Genomic DNA, 15,007 nt, shown 5'->3' on the forward strand with positions numbered 1-15,007 from the left:
TAGCATAACATACCTGTGCAGATAGCAAAAGTTAAAAAAGAAATGACTATTGTTCTAAAAGAGTTAGTAGATGACAGCAGATAGGCGTTATATATTTTGGCTCATCGAGTTGGCACACTTTACTATTTGCATTCCCCTTTACTGCAGGTATTTTCATTTTAATTCTCACACTCTGGGGTAGATTGGCGTTATTCCATCAGAAGAAAGTATGAAACTCTCATTTGTTGCCCGCCATCAGAAGTGCCATGTTAATGTAAATCACCAGGGAATTGATCAAGAATAAGAACTGGGTCAAAAAGCATTTTCTATGAGGACATTTAAACAAGATCCATTTTTAGTTTCCGTAATATTTACATGCTTTCCATGGGGAATGAGCAGGCACTTGACTCTCGGCTACTGAGCATCTCTGCGGTACCCATGAAGATTAAAGAGCATTATTTCGTATAAAGACAGAAGACTAATGTACAGTTTATCTTTATTAAATTGAAAAAAATTGCAACTATTTGATCTTCAAATCTGTGTTTCACTGTGTCAGAGCATATTTTGTGTGCTCATGTTTTTGCTGTATTCTCTGGTGGAACAGCACTTGCCCTCCAGTACAATAAAAAGCATCCATAACCTAGAAAAAGGTCTCAGCACTGTTGATACATTCAGGCAAATCAATTAGTTAGATTTGCCAGGAATACCAAAATGGTTGCTTGAACATTATATTGATATCTCAAAAATTGAAGAAGCTACTTAAGAAAAGTCAAAATATATAGTTGTTGGGATTTTTCCCGCATTACCCAGATGTACAAGATATGTAAACAGTTTTGATGAGGACCTTGTGAAGAATACATAATGAGCCCTTGATTGAATCAAAATCGTTTTAAACAGAAACATATTTTTCAAAGGATGAGCTTGAGGTTCAATTGTAATTCTATTTGAGCCTAGAGACTTGGTATTAAAAAATGGGTTATGACCTGATTTTGTTTTTCCTTTCCCCAAAACATTTCCCTCCCTGCTGCCAGCTCATCGTGGCAAAAGCAGAATATGTTTAAAAATCCATTATATTTTTTATTGGCTGGGACACTAATGGAGGGCTCTGCGACGGCTCTATTTTACAGGCTGAATACTTTAATTAGGCTGGTTACTGATCAGTTGTTGGGTTATCGATTATGTCATTTATCAAAGAGCTGGGGAAGCAGAAAAAAGTATTTTGTTCTTGTTGTTATTGTTAAATCAAAGCACAAGGCTGAGCAAAGCAAGCCCTAGCTCTCTTTCCTGCTGCAGCTCCAGCTTTAATTTAGGACTAGCTTGCCTCCTATACCAGGCTCAGTTTGACTAGCAGTTCAGAAGAAAGGGTAATACACTGGGTGTGGGAAAAGTGTTACAAGCCTTGACAAAAAGCTAAAGGACCTTCAGCAGCTGAAAACATTTTAATTATTAAGAATGCATAAATGGAATGTTTTAGATATTTTGTGTGACTAGCTTGACACTGAATTTTTATAACCAAAGAGGAAAATATAAATCCAATGCTTTGTTTTAGCCAAATGCTATACTCAGAAGAGCTCTGAGAATCAGATGGGTGTTGCTGTTTGTGGTACATTCTTCTCACAAATGGTCAAGGGAACAGCCATGAGATGGCTTCCGAATCATTTACTTTCTTAAAATCTGTTATTGAGACAAATAATACGAAGAAGAGCATACCCTAATTCTCTTTGCTCCAACCTTTTTGAAAAAAAAATAGTTAAGAGTTCTCTATAATCAGCATCCTCCAATAATTCCTTCTTCAGCACCTGTGGAAGATGGATCGTAGGGGTGTTACTCTGGATACAGCAGTTTTCAGAAAACTGTGAATGTGTTTACAGACTGTAAAAATCAAAATAGGAAGGGGAAATATAGGGGGGGAAACCCTCAGGAGAACTGCTGTCTGGCATCACAGCGGTTTGATTTAGCTCCTGGCCAAAGACCTAGTATCTGCACAGAGACACACTGGTGGTATTTCAGAGGCGAACCTGCTTGAATTCTGACTTGTCCTAGAGCATATGCACTTAGGCGCAGAGAGAGAGAGGAACCAGCTGGTTGGCAGAGAAACACCCTTGGCATGAACTGTATTCTTGTGTTGACACTGCCACAAGCTGTATTCCCCAGATGGAAGAAAATTTGAAAGAAGCCAGTTATAAGTGGGAAAAGAGAATAATAAAGTTAATCCTCTTTTGTGTTGGCTATCAGCACTCCTAATCCTTAGCACCACAGTGTCAGTACTTTTTATTTTATACTCAAAGATGTTTTCACTGATAGGGCCATTTTGAGTTTCCACAGTTGAGGACTTAAGTGTAATAGACTCTTGAAAGACTATTCATACAGCGATCATTCTTTCACTTTGCTTCAACTGACCAAGTTGGAACATATTAAAAATGCAAATGTAATTTTTACTTTTATCTCTTAGGATCCTGCAGAGTGTGGGGCATTTTCCAAGCCATGCTTTGAGAACTCTCAAAATGCTGTAACCACCTCTAGGCGAAATGATAATAGTATCCTGCATGCACTTGGCACTTACAGTCCACAAGACAAACAGAAAGGTAAGAGTCTATTCATTTTATCCACTGCAAATGGAGTGAGAAAACACAAAAGTGTCTTTTTATCTAAAAAAAAAAAAAGAGTAAAGGGGAGTTAATTAGACTAAGTGCAGACTTTGTTACTCGGAGTCACAAACACTGAGAGAGTGGGGGGAGAGCTGACTCAGAACTTGTGAATCAGATTCCTGGCAATGTCTCTAGTTTAAGTGACACTTTCTGTGCTTGCTGCCCCAAACATGGAGGGTTATATATAAAACAAACGATCACTGGAGAATCAAAGATGGCAAACTGTTATTTTTTAAGCTCTTCTAATACTGGAAGTTACCACGTATAAATAAATAACTACCAAAATTTTAAAATGTATGGATTTATAATCCATAAAATGGTCATAGCGTGATTCACAGATGATCCTCAATTCTAATATGAGTATGATAAATGGGTGAATATCCTAACCTGAAACCATCTCGTGATGGTTGGAATGTTCTTGTTATTGCCTTGCTACACTGTTTTGCCTTATTATCTAATGTGGATCCCATTTCTAGCCGACTCCAGATGTAAAAAAATCTGGGTTTTCCTCTTTGTCTTTTAAAAAATATACTTCAGGTCACCAAGAAAATTGTTTTATCTCCCTGTATCTCTTTTCTTTAATAACTTAAATTTTTTATTACAAAAACAATACATATTCATTGCAGAAAATTTAGAGAAAAGAAATAAAAAGAAAATTTAATTTTACTTATACTTCTATCAAAGATCCTAATCAGTAACATTTTATGTATATCTTTCAGGACTTTTTAATGAAAATATTTTATACAAAAAATGAAATAATGAAATGTATGTAATGTTTAGGAAATTTCTTTTTAAAATTAATAGCACATTATATGCCTCTTAGTCATTGAATATTCTTCTACAATATCACATTCAGTAGCTGCATAGTGTCTTTTGAAGGTAAGTACAATATATTATGTAATCAGTCCCTATATTTTGAACACTTAAGATGTTATCATAATTTAACTATGTGGAAAGAAATTCCAAGCTGTGAAATTACTCCATCATAACATAGTTGTAAATCTGAGGTGGCTCTAGAATTAAATTGTCTCATTAGAATGGGATGTTGTTTTTTCCACAGAATTCCTCCATTTTAGCAAGAGTAGTAGCAACAGCTGCTATCATTTATTAAGTGTTTACTGTCTGTTAGATACTGTGTTGAGCAATTTGCATGCAGACTCAAAGTGGATAATATTATCTTCATTTTACAAATGAAGGTCTAGAAAGTCAGAGAGAGTAAATAATTTATAATTTACTCACAAATGCGTATTTGATACATGCACAGTCTGGATTCAATTCCTGTCTCCCTGTCTTCAGTTTGTCTTCCAAACCACAGCATGGGTCTGACTTATATTGGTCTCTTGAAACTATTGGAGTCCTTTCACCTACTGAGAATGCCCATTAGAAGCTGACTTTAGACCGGGCGCAGTGGCTCACGCCTGTAATCCCAGCACTTTGGGAGGCCGAGGCAGGCAGATCACCTAAGGTCGGAAGTTCGAGACCAGCCAGGCCAACATGGCAAAATCCCATCTGTACTTAAAAAAAAAAAAAAAGAAAAAATTAGTCTGATGTGATAGCACATGCCTGTAATCCCAGCTACTATGGGGGAAAAAAAAAAAAGAAGAAGAAGAAGCTGACTTTACTTAGTATACAGATAAAAAAAAAATACTCAGTATGTCTTTTCTCATCTTAAAGAAATTATGGTGGCAGGCACCTGTAGTCCCAGCTACTCAGGAGGCTGAGGCAGGAGAATGGTGTGAACCCAGGAGGCGGAGCTTGCAGTGAGCCAAGATCGTGCCACTGTACTCTGGGCGACAGAGCAAGGAGACTCTGTTTCAAAGAAAAAAAAGAAATTAAAAATTTTCTTGACAGAACAAGATTGCCTTCTGAAATCTTGAATTGCAGTAGCAAAAGAGCCTGGGAAAGGAATGGCAAGTTTTCTGCAAAATAAAACAGTCTTCTTTCTACCTTATGATCACAAATGTGGACATCTGTATTAAAATATCTAGATTTCATATAACTTGATTGGCATTTAATTCTCTAGCAACATGTGGCCCACTGTCTGTCTAAGTCTAGAGTTTAATTCCTAGTTACACCAGTGACATCTAAATGAACACTAAGTACCTTTTGTTTTTAATGTCTATAAAATACAGTTATGTGCCACATAATGACATTTTGGTCAACAACAGACCACATATATCATGGTGGTCCCGTAAGATTATAATGGAGCTGAAAAATTCCTAATGCTATACTATAATTTTTGTCATCGTTTTAGAGTACACTTCTACTTATTTTTTAAAAAAGGTAACTGTAAACAGCCTCAGGCAGTTCCTTTAGGAGGTATCCAGAAGAAGGCATTGTTACCATAGGAAATGACAGCTCTGTGCCTGTTATAGACCCTGAAGACCTTCCAGTGGGATAAGATATGAAGGGGGAAGACAGTGATATTGATGATCCTGACCCTATCTAGGCCTAGGCTAATGTGTGTTTGTGTCTCAGGTTTTACCAAAAAAGTTTAAAAGGTTAAAAGAAAAAGTATAATAGAAAAAGCTTATAGAATAAAGATATAAAGAAAAAATATGTTTCTACAGCTATACAATGTGTTTGTGTTTTAAGCTGTTATTAAAAAGATTCAAAAAGTTAAATTAAAATTTATAAAGTAACAAAGTTACTGAGATTGAAGAAAGAAAATATTTTTTAGAAATGTAGTGTAGCCTAAGTGCCTTGTGTCTGTAATGTGTATAGTAGTGTACAGTAGTGTTTTAGGCCTTCAGATTTACTCATCCTCACTCACTGACTCACCCAGAGCAACTGCCAGTCCTGCAAGCTCCATTCATGGCAAGTGTCCTATGCAGGTGTACCAATTTTTATCTTTTATACTGTATTTTCACTGTAGCTTTTCTGTTTACATACACAAATACCATTGTGTTGTAATTGCCTATAGTATTCAGTAAATGCTATACAGGATTGTAGCCTAGGAGCAATAGGCTATACCACAGAGCTTACCAGAGTAAGCTAATCCTTCTAGGTTTGAGTAAGTACACTATGATGTTGATGCAAGGACAAAATTGCCTAACGAAGCTTTTCTCAGAATATATCCGCCTTAAGTGACACAAGATGTATTTTCAGAAGACATTGAGATACTTAAGTAAATGGAATAATATCTCTGCAAAGAATAGCAAAGGCTAAACTAATGAAACCATAGAAGTAGTTAATGTGTAAGGATACATCCAGAAAAAAAAAAAATAAGAAAATCCACTCCAAGTGCATGCTAAAAATACAACACAATAATAATTTGGTTTGGAATTTCAATAGAATGTTCAGACTTTGTATATCTTCTGTACAAATAGAGTCCTTTGGGCACAAGTGGCCTCAGATAACCGCTGGGAGATTTTGTCTCTTCTTTTCTTCCCAGGACGTAGATTTAGTTAGAACAATTTCTACATCAGTGAAAAAAATATATAAATTAACTATCTACAAGTTTCCTGTTTCTCTTTCTTCCAAAGTGACTCCATTAAACATTATTTTTTCAAAAGTAGAGAAAATCTATTATTATATTTTCTTTGTGGATCTGTGCTACCATACTAGATTATAAAATTTAGGCCTATCAAAACACAGACTTATTACATTTTCATTGTTAGAGGCCAGTAGATGAAATTTTCTTACTTTTTATGTAAGCCTATTGATTTAGAGACCAAAAAATTATAGCAGAATATATAAACATGATGCTATAAAAGAGTATCATGGCCATCACCTCTTTGTAATATTAATGGCATTTTATATTTAGGGAACTATTGGGAGTTCCTGAGTTTCAGATCCATGTCAGGTGGTAACAGGCCACTAAGGCTTATAAAACCTGAATGTTGATTGCCACTACCAGTTTTTTCAAGGATCTTCTTTAGAAAAACAAGATTAACTTGACAAAATGTAATGTCTAGTGAGGAGAGGAGCTGTTACAGCCAAAACATTGACTTTTTTTTTCTTTCCTTTTTCCTTTCCTTTGTATATTTAAAAATCCAATGTTGATATTCTGTGTTCCATTTATTTTTGTAATAATAGTACATACCACCCACAGTTCTTGGTTTTTATTTTTTTTTATTCCTGTCAAGCTGTTACACAGAAAAAAGGCATTTTTAGAACTAATGTTTGTAGAAATAGTAATACCAGAAAATTCACATTTGTACTGAAGAATTGCTAGCAATGCCGGTAATGAAATAAGTGTGGTGCTTCAAGATGGTAATAGGGATGGAGGCTGTGTCCCCGGGGCTTCCTATAAAATCCTGTTAAGCATTTGAATGGTAATGAAATGCACCAACACTGTATTTTCTGAGGAATCTTGCTGGCAGATCTTACCCTAGGCCGAGGAATAGCCTCATGCAGTTTGCCTCTGGTTAGCATTACCTCTCATTTCACTGCACTTGTCTCCCCCATATAGCTCTTCTCCTGCTTCTCCTCTTTCAGCTCAAGTGCACTCCTGTCTTAAGCACCCACTGCCCCCAAGTCTGCCCAGCATCACCCACTGGGTTAGGCCTTTCATCTCCATCTCAAATCAAATGTGATGGTTCTGTGACCTGTCTCTCTGGATCCATATTCCCTGGGGTCCTCTGAGACACATCATAGCAGAATTATTTCTAATGTATATCTTTCTGGGGACCAGCATGTATCTACCCCTCTATAGCATGTAAAGCACTGCGTCTGGAATGACTATCCAAGATTGAATTATACGTTTCAATTTGGCTAATGTTTATTGGATACCTCCATTGTGCAGAATACACTATCGGGAGTGGTGAATGCAGTAGTATTATTGTCCTTAAGAATAGTCTGAAGCAGGGGTCAAAAAACTTTGTCCTTAAAGTGCAAGATAGTAAATATTTCAGGTTTTGGACTGTAGGTCTCTGTCATCACTCAATTCTGCCATCGTAGAGCAGAAGCACTCATGGGCAATACATAAACAAATAGGCATGGCTGTTCAGTAAAACTTTATTTGCGAAGGCAGGTGGCAAGCTGGTTTTGGACCAGGGCCATAGCTTGCTGACCTCTTGTCTAAAGTTACAATCTCTTTTACTCATTCTTTTCTGATGTGGCCTTGGTAGGATAGATCCCACAACACAAATAACAACAAAAGATGATAATTAAAAAGAAGAGCCATTTGGCCATCGATGAAGTAATGACTACAGGGAATGCTGTGTCAACATTTACAGGCATAGATATATATGAAATGACCATCAAGAAGACTGTACCTTGTACACTCAACGAAATCCAGAAATATTATTATAGGAGATAAGAGTTCCAGACTTTTACACTGAAACAAGGGCTTAACAAAGGTGTTTGGGCCCAGAAGAAAATAAAAATTCCTTACAGCATCTGAATATGTTGTTTAAAAAATGTAACAAGGGGCCGGGTGTGGTGGCTTACGCCTGTAATCCCAGCACTTTGGGAGGCCAAGGCAGGCAGATCACGAGGTCAGGAGATCAAGATCATCCTGGCTAACACAGTGAAACCCCTTCTCTACTTAAAATACAAAAAAATTAGCTGGGCTTGGTGGCAGGTGCCTGTAGTCCCAGCTACGCGGGAGGCTGAGGCAGGAGAATGGCTTGAACCCAGGAGGCGGAGTTTGCAGTGAGCCAAGATCGCACCACTGCACTCCAGCCTGGGTGACAGAGTGAGACTCTGTCTCAAAAAAAGAAAAAAAAAAAAGTAACAAGGATAGAGAGTCAACAAATAAGATACTTACCTCAACAAACAAGGTACTTACCTCTGCACCGATCACCACTTTAAAAAAAAACACTGAAAAACACATAAACACATAAAGAACGATAAATGGTTCACATGAGTGTAATAAAAATTAAATTTAATGATTGTAATAAAACTAGCTAGAGAAGAGGCTGTAGAAGACATGGAAAAACGAGAAAGAGGAACATGAGAAAGGTATCTACAGTCTAGTAAAAGAAATAGACATAGATAAATAGATAATAGCTTGATAGAACAATAAATACATACATAGTTCATTGCAAAAGTGGCATTTGATAAATGCTATCCAAGAATTACTTTACATAATATTAAGTAATAGATAAACCTAAAGTGTCACTGGATAGATAAAGACAGTGAAAGTCTATTTCCTGGTCCTGTCACTGCACAATGAGGTTTGGCAGCTGTGCTCCATGCAGTGATTACAGGACCTAGGCTCCTTCCACTGGTGGCTGGGCACCTCGTCACCTGGCTTTCAGGTGATATAGTTGGGGAAAGGAAGAGAGAGTGAGGAAGGTGCACCCTCTCATAACCACTGAGACTGGGAATGACATTTATCATAGCAGCCCACATTCCATTTGCAAGAACTAGTCTAGGGACAAAGAGGCCCTAGCAATGGTGTCCAGCCATATGCCCAGGAAGAGAGGAAGAGCACAGATAGAGTGGGCACTGGTCTTCTTGGCCACTGTTATAAAAGTGACAGATCCTTGGCAACAGCGAAGTCTTCATAGTAAAAGTGATATTTGGGTGGACCTGGGGAGAAGGGTAGGATTTTGACAGGTAGAGTAGGTTTTGCAGTTACATAAGCAAAGATACTGAGGCAGGAACACCCAGGGGTGTTGGCAGGGAATGGTAAGCTAAAGGGTAATGGGAGATAAAGTTGTTTGCCGGGATCATAGACCTTTATTCCGTAGGCAATGTGTGCAGCTGAAGTGATTTTGAGCAACAAGTTACATGATCACAAATACGTTCACCATCACTGTGGAAGATGGACTGAGAGGCTGAGGATAGAAGATGAGAGCCAACAGAAAGGAAGTTGTCCCAGGATGTCCATTGTCCCCAATTTACATTACAGTCCTTCTGTTCTGTTTCTCTTAGCAAATCTTGAATGCCTGACTGCTGCCACCACTAACAAATCAATGGGCCCCTAGGGTTGGAGGTGGTGCAGGGGCACAGTGCAGGCGCTGCCTTTGTGCTTCTTTCCCCCTGGTCAACTACTTAGCAGGTCTGCTTCAAGCTTCATCCCAAGGGGCATGTCAGCTGTGCTACAACTACCTCCACATCAGTCTAGTGCCTGGGGCAGAGCTTGGAGCAAGTCCTTGCCTTGTGTATTTCTCAGGGTTCTGCAGAGAAACAGAACCAAGTTTGTGTGTGTGTGTGTGTGTGTGTGTGTGTGTGTGTGAACAGATTTATGATAAGGAATTGGCTCACATGGCCATGGAGACAGGCACATCCCAGGATCTGCAGGATGAGTCAGCAAGCTGGGGTTGCAGAAGAGTTGATGGTGCAGATTGAGTCTGAAGGCCTGAGAACCAGAAAAGCTGGTGGCGTGGTTTCAGTCTGAAGACAAAACGGGCTTGAGACTCAGGAAGAACTGATGTTTCCGTTTGGGTCTGAAGATAGAAAAAAGCCAATGTCCCATGTCAAAGTCACTCAGTCGAGGAATTCTCTCTTATTCAGGAGAGAGGCAATCTTTTTTGTTCTATTCATGCCTTCACGTGATTAGACAAGGCCCACCCCATTAGAGGGGACAGTCTACTTATTTAAATGTGAATCTTGTTTAAAAACACCCTCACAGAAACTCCCAGAATAATATCTAGGTACCCTGTGGCCCAGTCAGATTGACATATAAAATTAACCATCATATCCAGCACGTGGACAAGCCAAAGCAGGTTTTATCACCAACAGCAGTTCTCAAGGGTAGAGATATTTGTCTCTTATTCTGTCATTCAGGGACAAATCAGGTACATATCTTATCAAATATGTCACTGTAATAGATACAAGTAGAATTTACAATCTATGGAATAATAATCCTCTTTTACTTAACAGTATGCATTTACAAATCACTGCTTAAATATAATTTAGTGTGGCTGGGTGCGGTGGCTCACGCCTGTAATCCCAGCACTTTGGGAGGCGGAGATGAGTGGATCATGAGGTCAGGAGATCAAGACCATCCTGGCTAACACTGTGAAACCCCGTCTCTACTAAAAATACAAAAAATTAGCCAGGCGTGGTGGCGGGCGCCTGTAGTCCCAGCTGTTCGGGAGGCTGAGGCAGGAGAATGGCGTGAACCCAGGAGGCAGAGCTTGCAGTGAGCCAAGATCGTGCCACTGCACTCCAGCCTGGGTGGCAGAGCGAGACTCCATCTCAAAAATAATAATAATAATAAATATATACACACACATATATATATATATACATATATATATAAATAAAATTTAATTCTCATATTCCTCCAGTAAAGGTATTCTTGTTGCCACTTGATGGCTTTAAAAACTGAGGCTTGGAGAAGTTGAGTAATTTGCCAAGTTCACACAGCAGTAGGGTTGGAAACATGGCAATCTTGCTCCAAAAACCATGCACTTTACCACGATGTTATATAATGCTTTTCATACACTAGGGAATATGGTTAGTAATTATGAGCATTCAATGAAATAATATACAAGGCTTAATATAATGTCTGCTGTATAATAAGATCTCAACAACCTTACTTGTTAGTTGTGGTGATATTAGAGATACATGTCTATTCTTACAGTACAGAACAAACTGGAAAAGTATACATTTTTAGTAGATGGGAAAACCAGGATTTAGACCCCTGTCTTTTCCTTATAAGGCCTTAAACTCAGATGTCTCCATTATGGCACAGATAGAAAAAAAGAGCGCACGTTTGTGTGTTTGTGCGTGTGTGTGTGTGTGTGTGTTTACCTCCACTATGTCTAAATGGTGAACAGATATACTATATCGTGATTTTTTAAAAGAAGTTTTTGCTACTGAAGCAAATGCTTTAATCACCATATAATCCAGAGTATTCACTATAGAGTCTTGTTTACAAAAATGTTAAGGCATAAAACATGACTTTGTTAATCTTCCACAAATCACAGGTAATGAGTATGTGTCAGCCTTTTGTTGGTGGGAAAAGGTAGTCAAGGTCTGTGGAGTGGGTTTGCTAGGGGTTGCCTGCAGGTCACCAGTATAAAAACGTATTAGCAGGCTTAGATTTCCTCATACAAGCAGTATTCATTCTCATAAGGATCCTTCAGTTCTGTGTGAGAACTTATTTATTTCAGGGCTGGTTTATGTGTTGGCTAAAACTGCGTCTGAGAGAGATACTGAAACCAAACCAGGCATCGAATGGTTCTGCTTCCACTTTATACAGCTTCATTTGTTCTTTGTTTATAGATCTATTGCTGCCCAATGACGGATGGGCCGAGAGTGAAGTTCCACCTTCTCCAACACCGCATTCTGCTCTGGAATTGGGCCTCGAAGATTACAGCCACAGGTATTGAAAAAATGATATATCGTAAATGCTCCTTGTTATTGTTTTTCTGGGAGAACACAGCAACCTTATTCAGCAAACTTATTTTAACTCTATTTCTTTCTGGAATGGAAGTCTTATAGTATCTATAATTCCTTTCCAGCGAAAGCTTCAGTGAAAGTTTCTCATAGCTAATAGCTTAGATTGGGCATATTTTGCTTCCTGGTATTTGTTAAGATTCACTTTAAATTATTAAAATATTTAAGAAAATGGTTGAACTTTCATTTACAAATTTAAAAACTAGAGCCATGGAGCTCAAAGAAAAGTGACATGGGAAGGTATAAAACAAAACTGAGAAAATAGGAAGCTTATGGGTTTTTATTAGTAATTGGCAAACCCCAGAGGTATTTTAAAAATAGATGTTCCAAGAAAGTTAATGGAATCTAAAAATTAAAGCAACACCATATATAATCTAAAATATTGAAGAGGGTACCCAATATTATATCCATTCTCTAATAGAAACTAAAAAAATCAATAATTTTTAGAATCACACAAGAACGAGAGAGATTTACTAAGCATACATGCTATTTGACAAGGGGAATTCATAGATTTTGTTCTTCTGATGAGTTTTAAAAATCATTAAATTGTCCCTTTGCTATTTTCTGTATTTATTATGGCTGTTAGAAACTGTGTATTTTATTCCATTCTGTGTCCCATGATAATCCTGTGAAATTTCTTCATTTTTCTTGCAGCAATGCTAGTGTCATTCCTATTATGTTTTTTAATACAGTCTGCTAAAAATAAAGCAGCATGCCTTAGAGTATAGCTAACTTTATTAGGTGGAAGCTCACCTATATTTAGCTATCTCTGATTCTTATACTTTTGAAGTCAGTTATCTTGCTAACTACAGTTTCGTGAACTAGATTGATAATCATAATAATATTCTAGATCAGTGTCTCTAGGGGTTTCATAAAAGAAAATGTGGACCTATTTAATTTTGTCCATTCATTTCCATTGCCTGCCTCGATTCTGAATTGAAAATGACAGTTTGGTGGCATAAAAAAAGCCATTTAAAACATAATTTCATTTGTTCTACCTTACTGTTTATCCTGTATATATGTGCAAAATGTTTGGGATGGTGCAAAGCTGAATCAGATATAAACCCTGTCTTCAGGAAGCTGGTAGGCTGACAGGTAGACTCATGGGACGACTGGAACACAAGCGTTCCAAGTGATATTTACCAGAAGGTGTAGATAAAATGCTCTGAGCATCTGAGGCAGAGGAGAATGCCTCCAGATAAAGGAATCAGGGAAAATACTATGGTGAAAGTGTCATTTGAGCTGAACCCTAACTCATGAATAGCAGGTGGACATGAGATGAGCCCAGGAAGAAAGGGCATTTCGGGAGGGAAGGGCAGCAGAAGAAACAGCATAGAGACGGGAGAGTAAATTGAATTGTACAAGGTGGAGCTGATCAGCCAGATGATAAAGCCCAGAGTGCAAGAATAAGGTATGCAGACTTCATTTGGTAGATAGTCAATCTTATTGCAGGGTTTTCGCAGGTAATACACAGAATGAAACCTGGGTTTTTTTTGTGTGTGTAACATGGATTGGGTGAATGGAAGAGGTTTGATATCCCCTGGAAGCCAGGACTCTTTGGATACCTTTTAGGGCAACTGCAGTCAGAGGTACTGAGCATCTGTGCAGGGGAGGCTAGAGAGAAGCACTCAGATGAGAAACCTTCAAGGGAGAGAGGTGGTTCAGAGATCACCTGGGATTTAGCAACTGTCTTTTTGGCTTCAAAGTCTCCACGGATTTCTTTCCTTCCCTTTTCTGCAAAGCCATTCCTTTGTGAATTGGGGAGAGAAAAAAGTTTATATTGCTCCTCGCTGCTGTAAATCTTCATTACATGGTATGAACTAGTAACTTCCATCTTCTTTTCACGTCTTCCTTCCTAGTCCCCTGTGTTTTAGGCCTCTGTTCTCACTTCTTTATTAGAACTGCTCTCTTAATCATCAACAGTAATCTCCTTTCAGTCAAAAGTGTGACATTGTCTTAGACTTCATTCTTCTTTTCCACTCTGCAGTATTTGGTTATTAAGTCATTCATTCACTTACTCATCCATTCAAAAGTATTTCTGGAGCTCTGAGCCAGACACTGTAGAAAGAACTCAAATGGATTGGAAAGCATCCCTGCCTGCAAGAAATGCAGCGTCCTCTTAGAGACAGACACGCAGATAATTAGGATGCAGCCAGCTAAGCATTAGATACAAAATGCAATGGGAGCCTAGAGGAAGAAGCCACTAACTTTGCCTGGAGTTGTCAAGTAGGTTTTCACAGGAGAGCAGTGTTTAAGCAGTTTCTTGGAAAACGGAAGAAAGCTCTCTGGACAGAGAAGTGGCGGGAAGGGCAATTTAGGTTAAGGAAACCAGGGATGGGAAAGAATGCAGCGTGTGTTCAGTGTGGCTAAAGCTTGTGGTATCTCAGGGAAGAATCAATGGGAAGGGCATTGTCTGCCCTGCTCCATGGGTGCCATGCTTCTCTGGAGAGCAGTGGAGAAGTATTGAAGCGCTTTGAGCCCGGAGATGACAGTATCAGGCAGAGCAGTTTCAGTGACGGAGGGTGGAGGGAATGGCAGAAGCCGCCATAGACAAGGAGGCTGCTCCGACTTGGGACTAGCAAGAGAAGAGCAGGGCCTGGATGGAGGGATCAGAAGCATGGGTGGAGAAGAAAGGGCAGAGATATTTTAAAAATGGAAGGAACAAGTCTTAAGCCTTGAAACTCTCCCCTCCTAGGATCGTGTGACCTGCACCATGCTGCAAGCTGCTGCGTTGCCTAGGTGACCAGCAGCAGCAGGGGTTGGATGTGTGAAACTTGGGATGGAGGAAGGACTGGAAGGGAGCCAGGAGAATTGAGCAAGAAAGGCTCTCCTGCCTTCTGCCTTTCAAAAAAAAAAAAAAAAAAAGGAAAAGCCCTCTCAAAGGAAAAAAGGGTGTTGGAGGGATGAGGCTAATCTTGTAAAAGAGAAAACTGCTATGGCGTGAGGAAAGAAAAACAAATTTGATCAAACTTAATGCCTGTACAAAATGAAATCAGGAAATTGCTCAACCTATTTTTACTATTATGCAATGATTATTACAGAAAAGTTTATAATATGTGGGTCTAAGTAATAAATAAATA

The 15,007-nt window shown here is 38.7% G+C and overlaps 1 protein-coding gene across 5 annotated transcripts in view; it reads left to right on the plus strand.

Moving 5' to 3' along the window:
* The window catches only part of PARD3B (par-3 family cell polarity regulator beta), a 1,084,399-nt gene that overhangs the window by 638,353 nt on the left and 431,039 nt on the right, over positions 1-15,007 (plus strand). For all 5 annotated transcript variants that reach the window (XM_063695123.1, XM_019022741.4, XM_019022742.3 and 2 more), the window contains 2 exons: positions 2,432-2,564; positions 11,754-11,853. In XM_063695123.1, coding sequence (XP_063551193.1) covers positions 2,432-2,564; positions 11,754-11,853 — 233 coding nt within the window. The remainder of the gene's footprint in view (positions 1-2,431; positions 2,565-11,753; positions 11,854-15,007) is intronic.

This window comes from Gorilla gorilla, chromosome 11 (assembly GCF_029281585.2).
Source record: "Gorilla gorilla gorilla isolate KB3781 chromosome 11, NHGRI_mGorGor1-v2.1_pri, whole genome shotgun sequence".
Classification (NCBI taxonomy): Eukaryota; Metazoa; Chordata; class Mammalia; order Primates; family Hominidae; genus Gorilla; species Gorilla gorilla.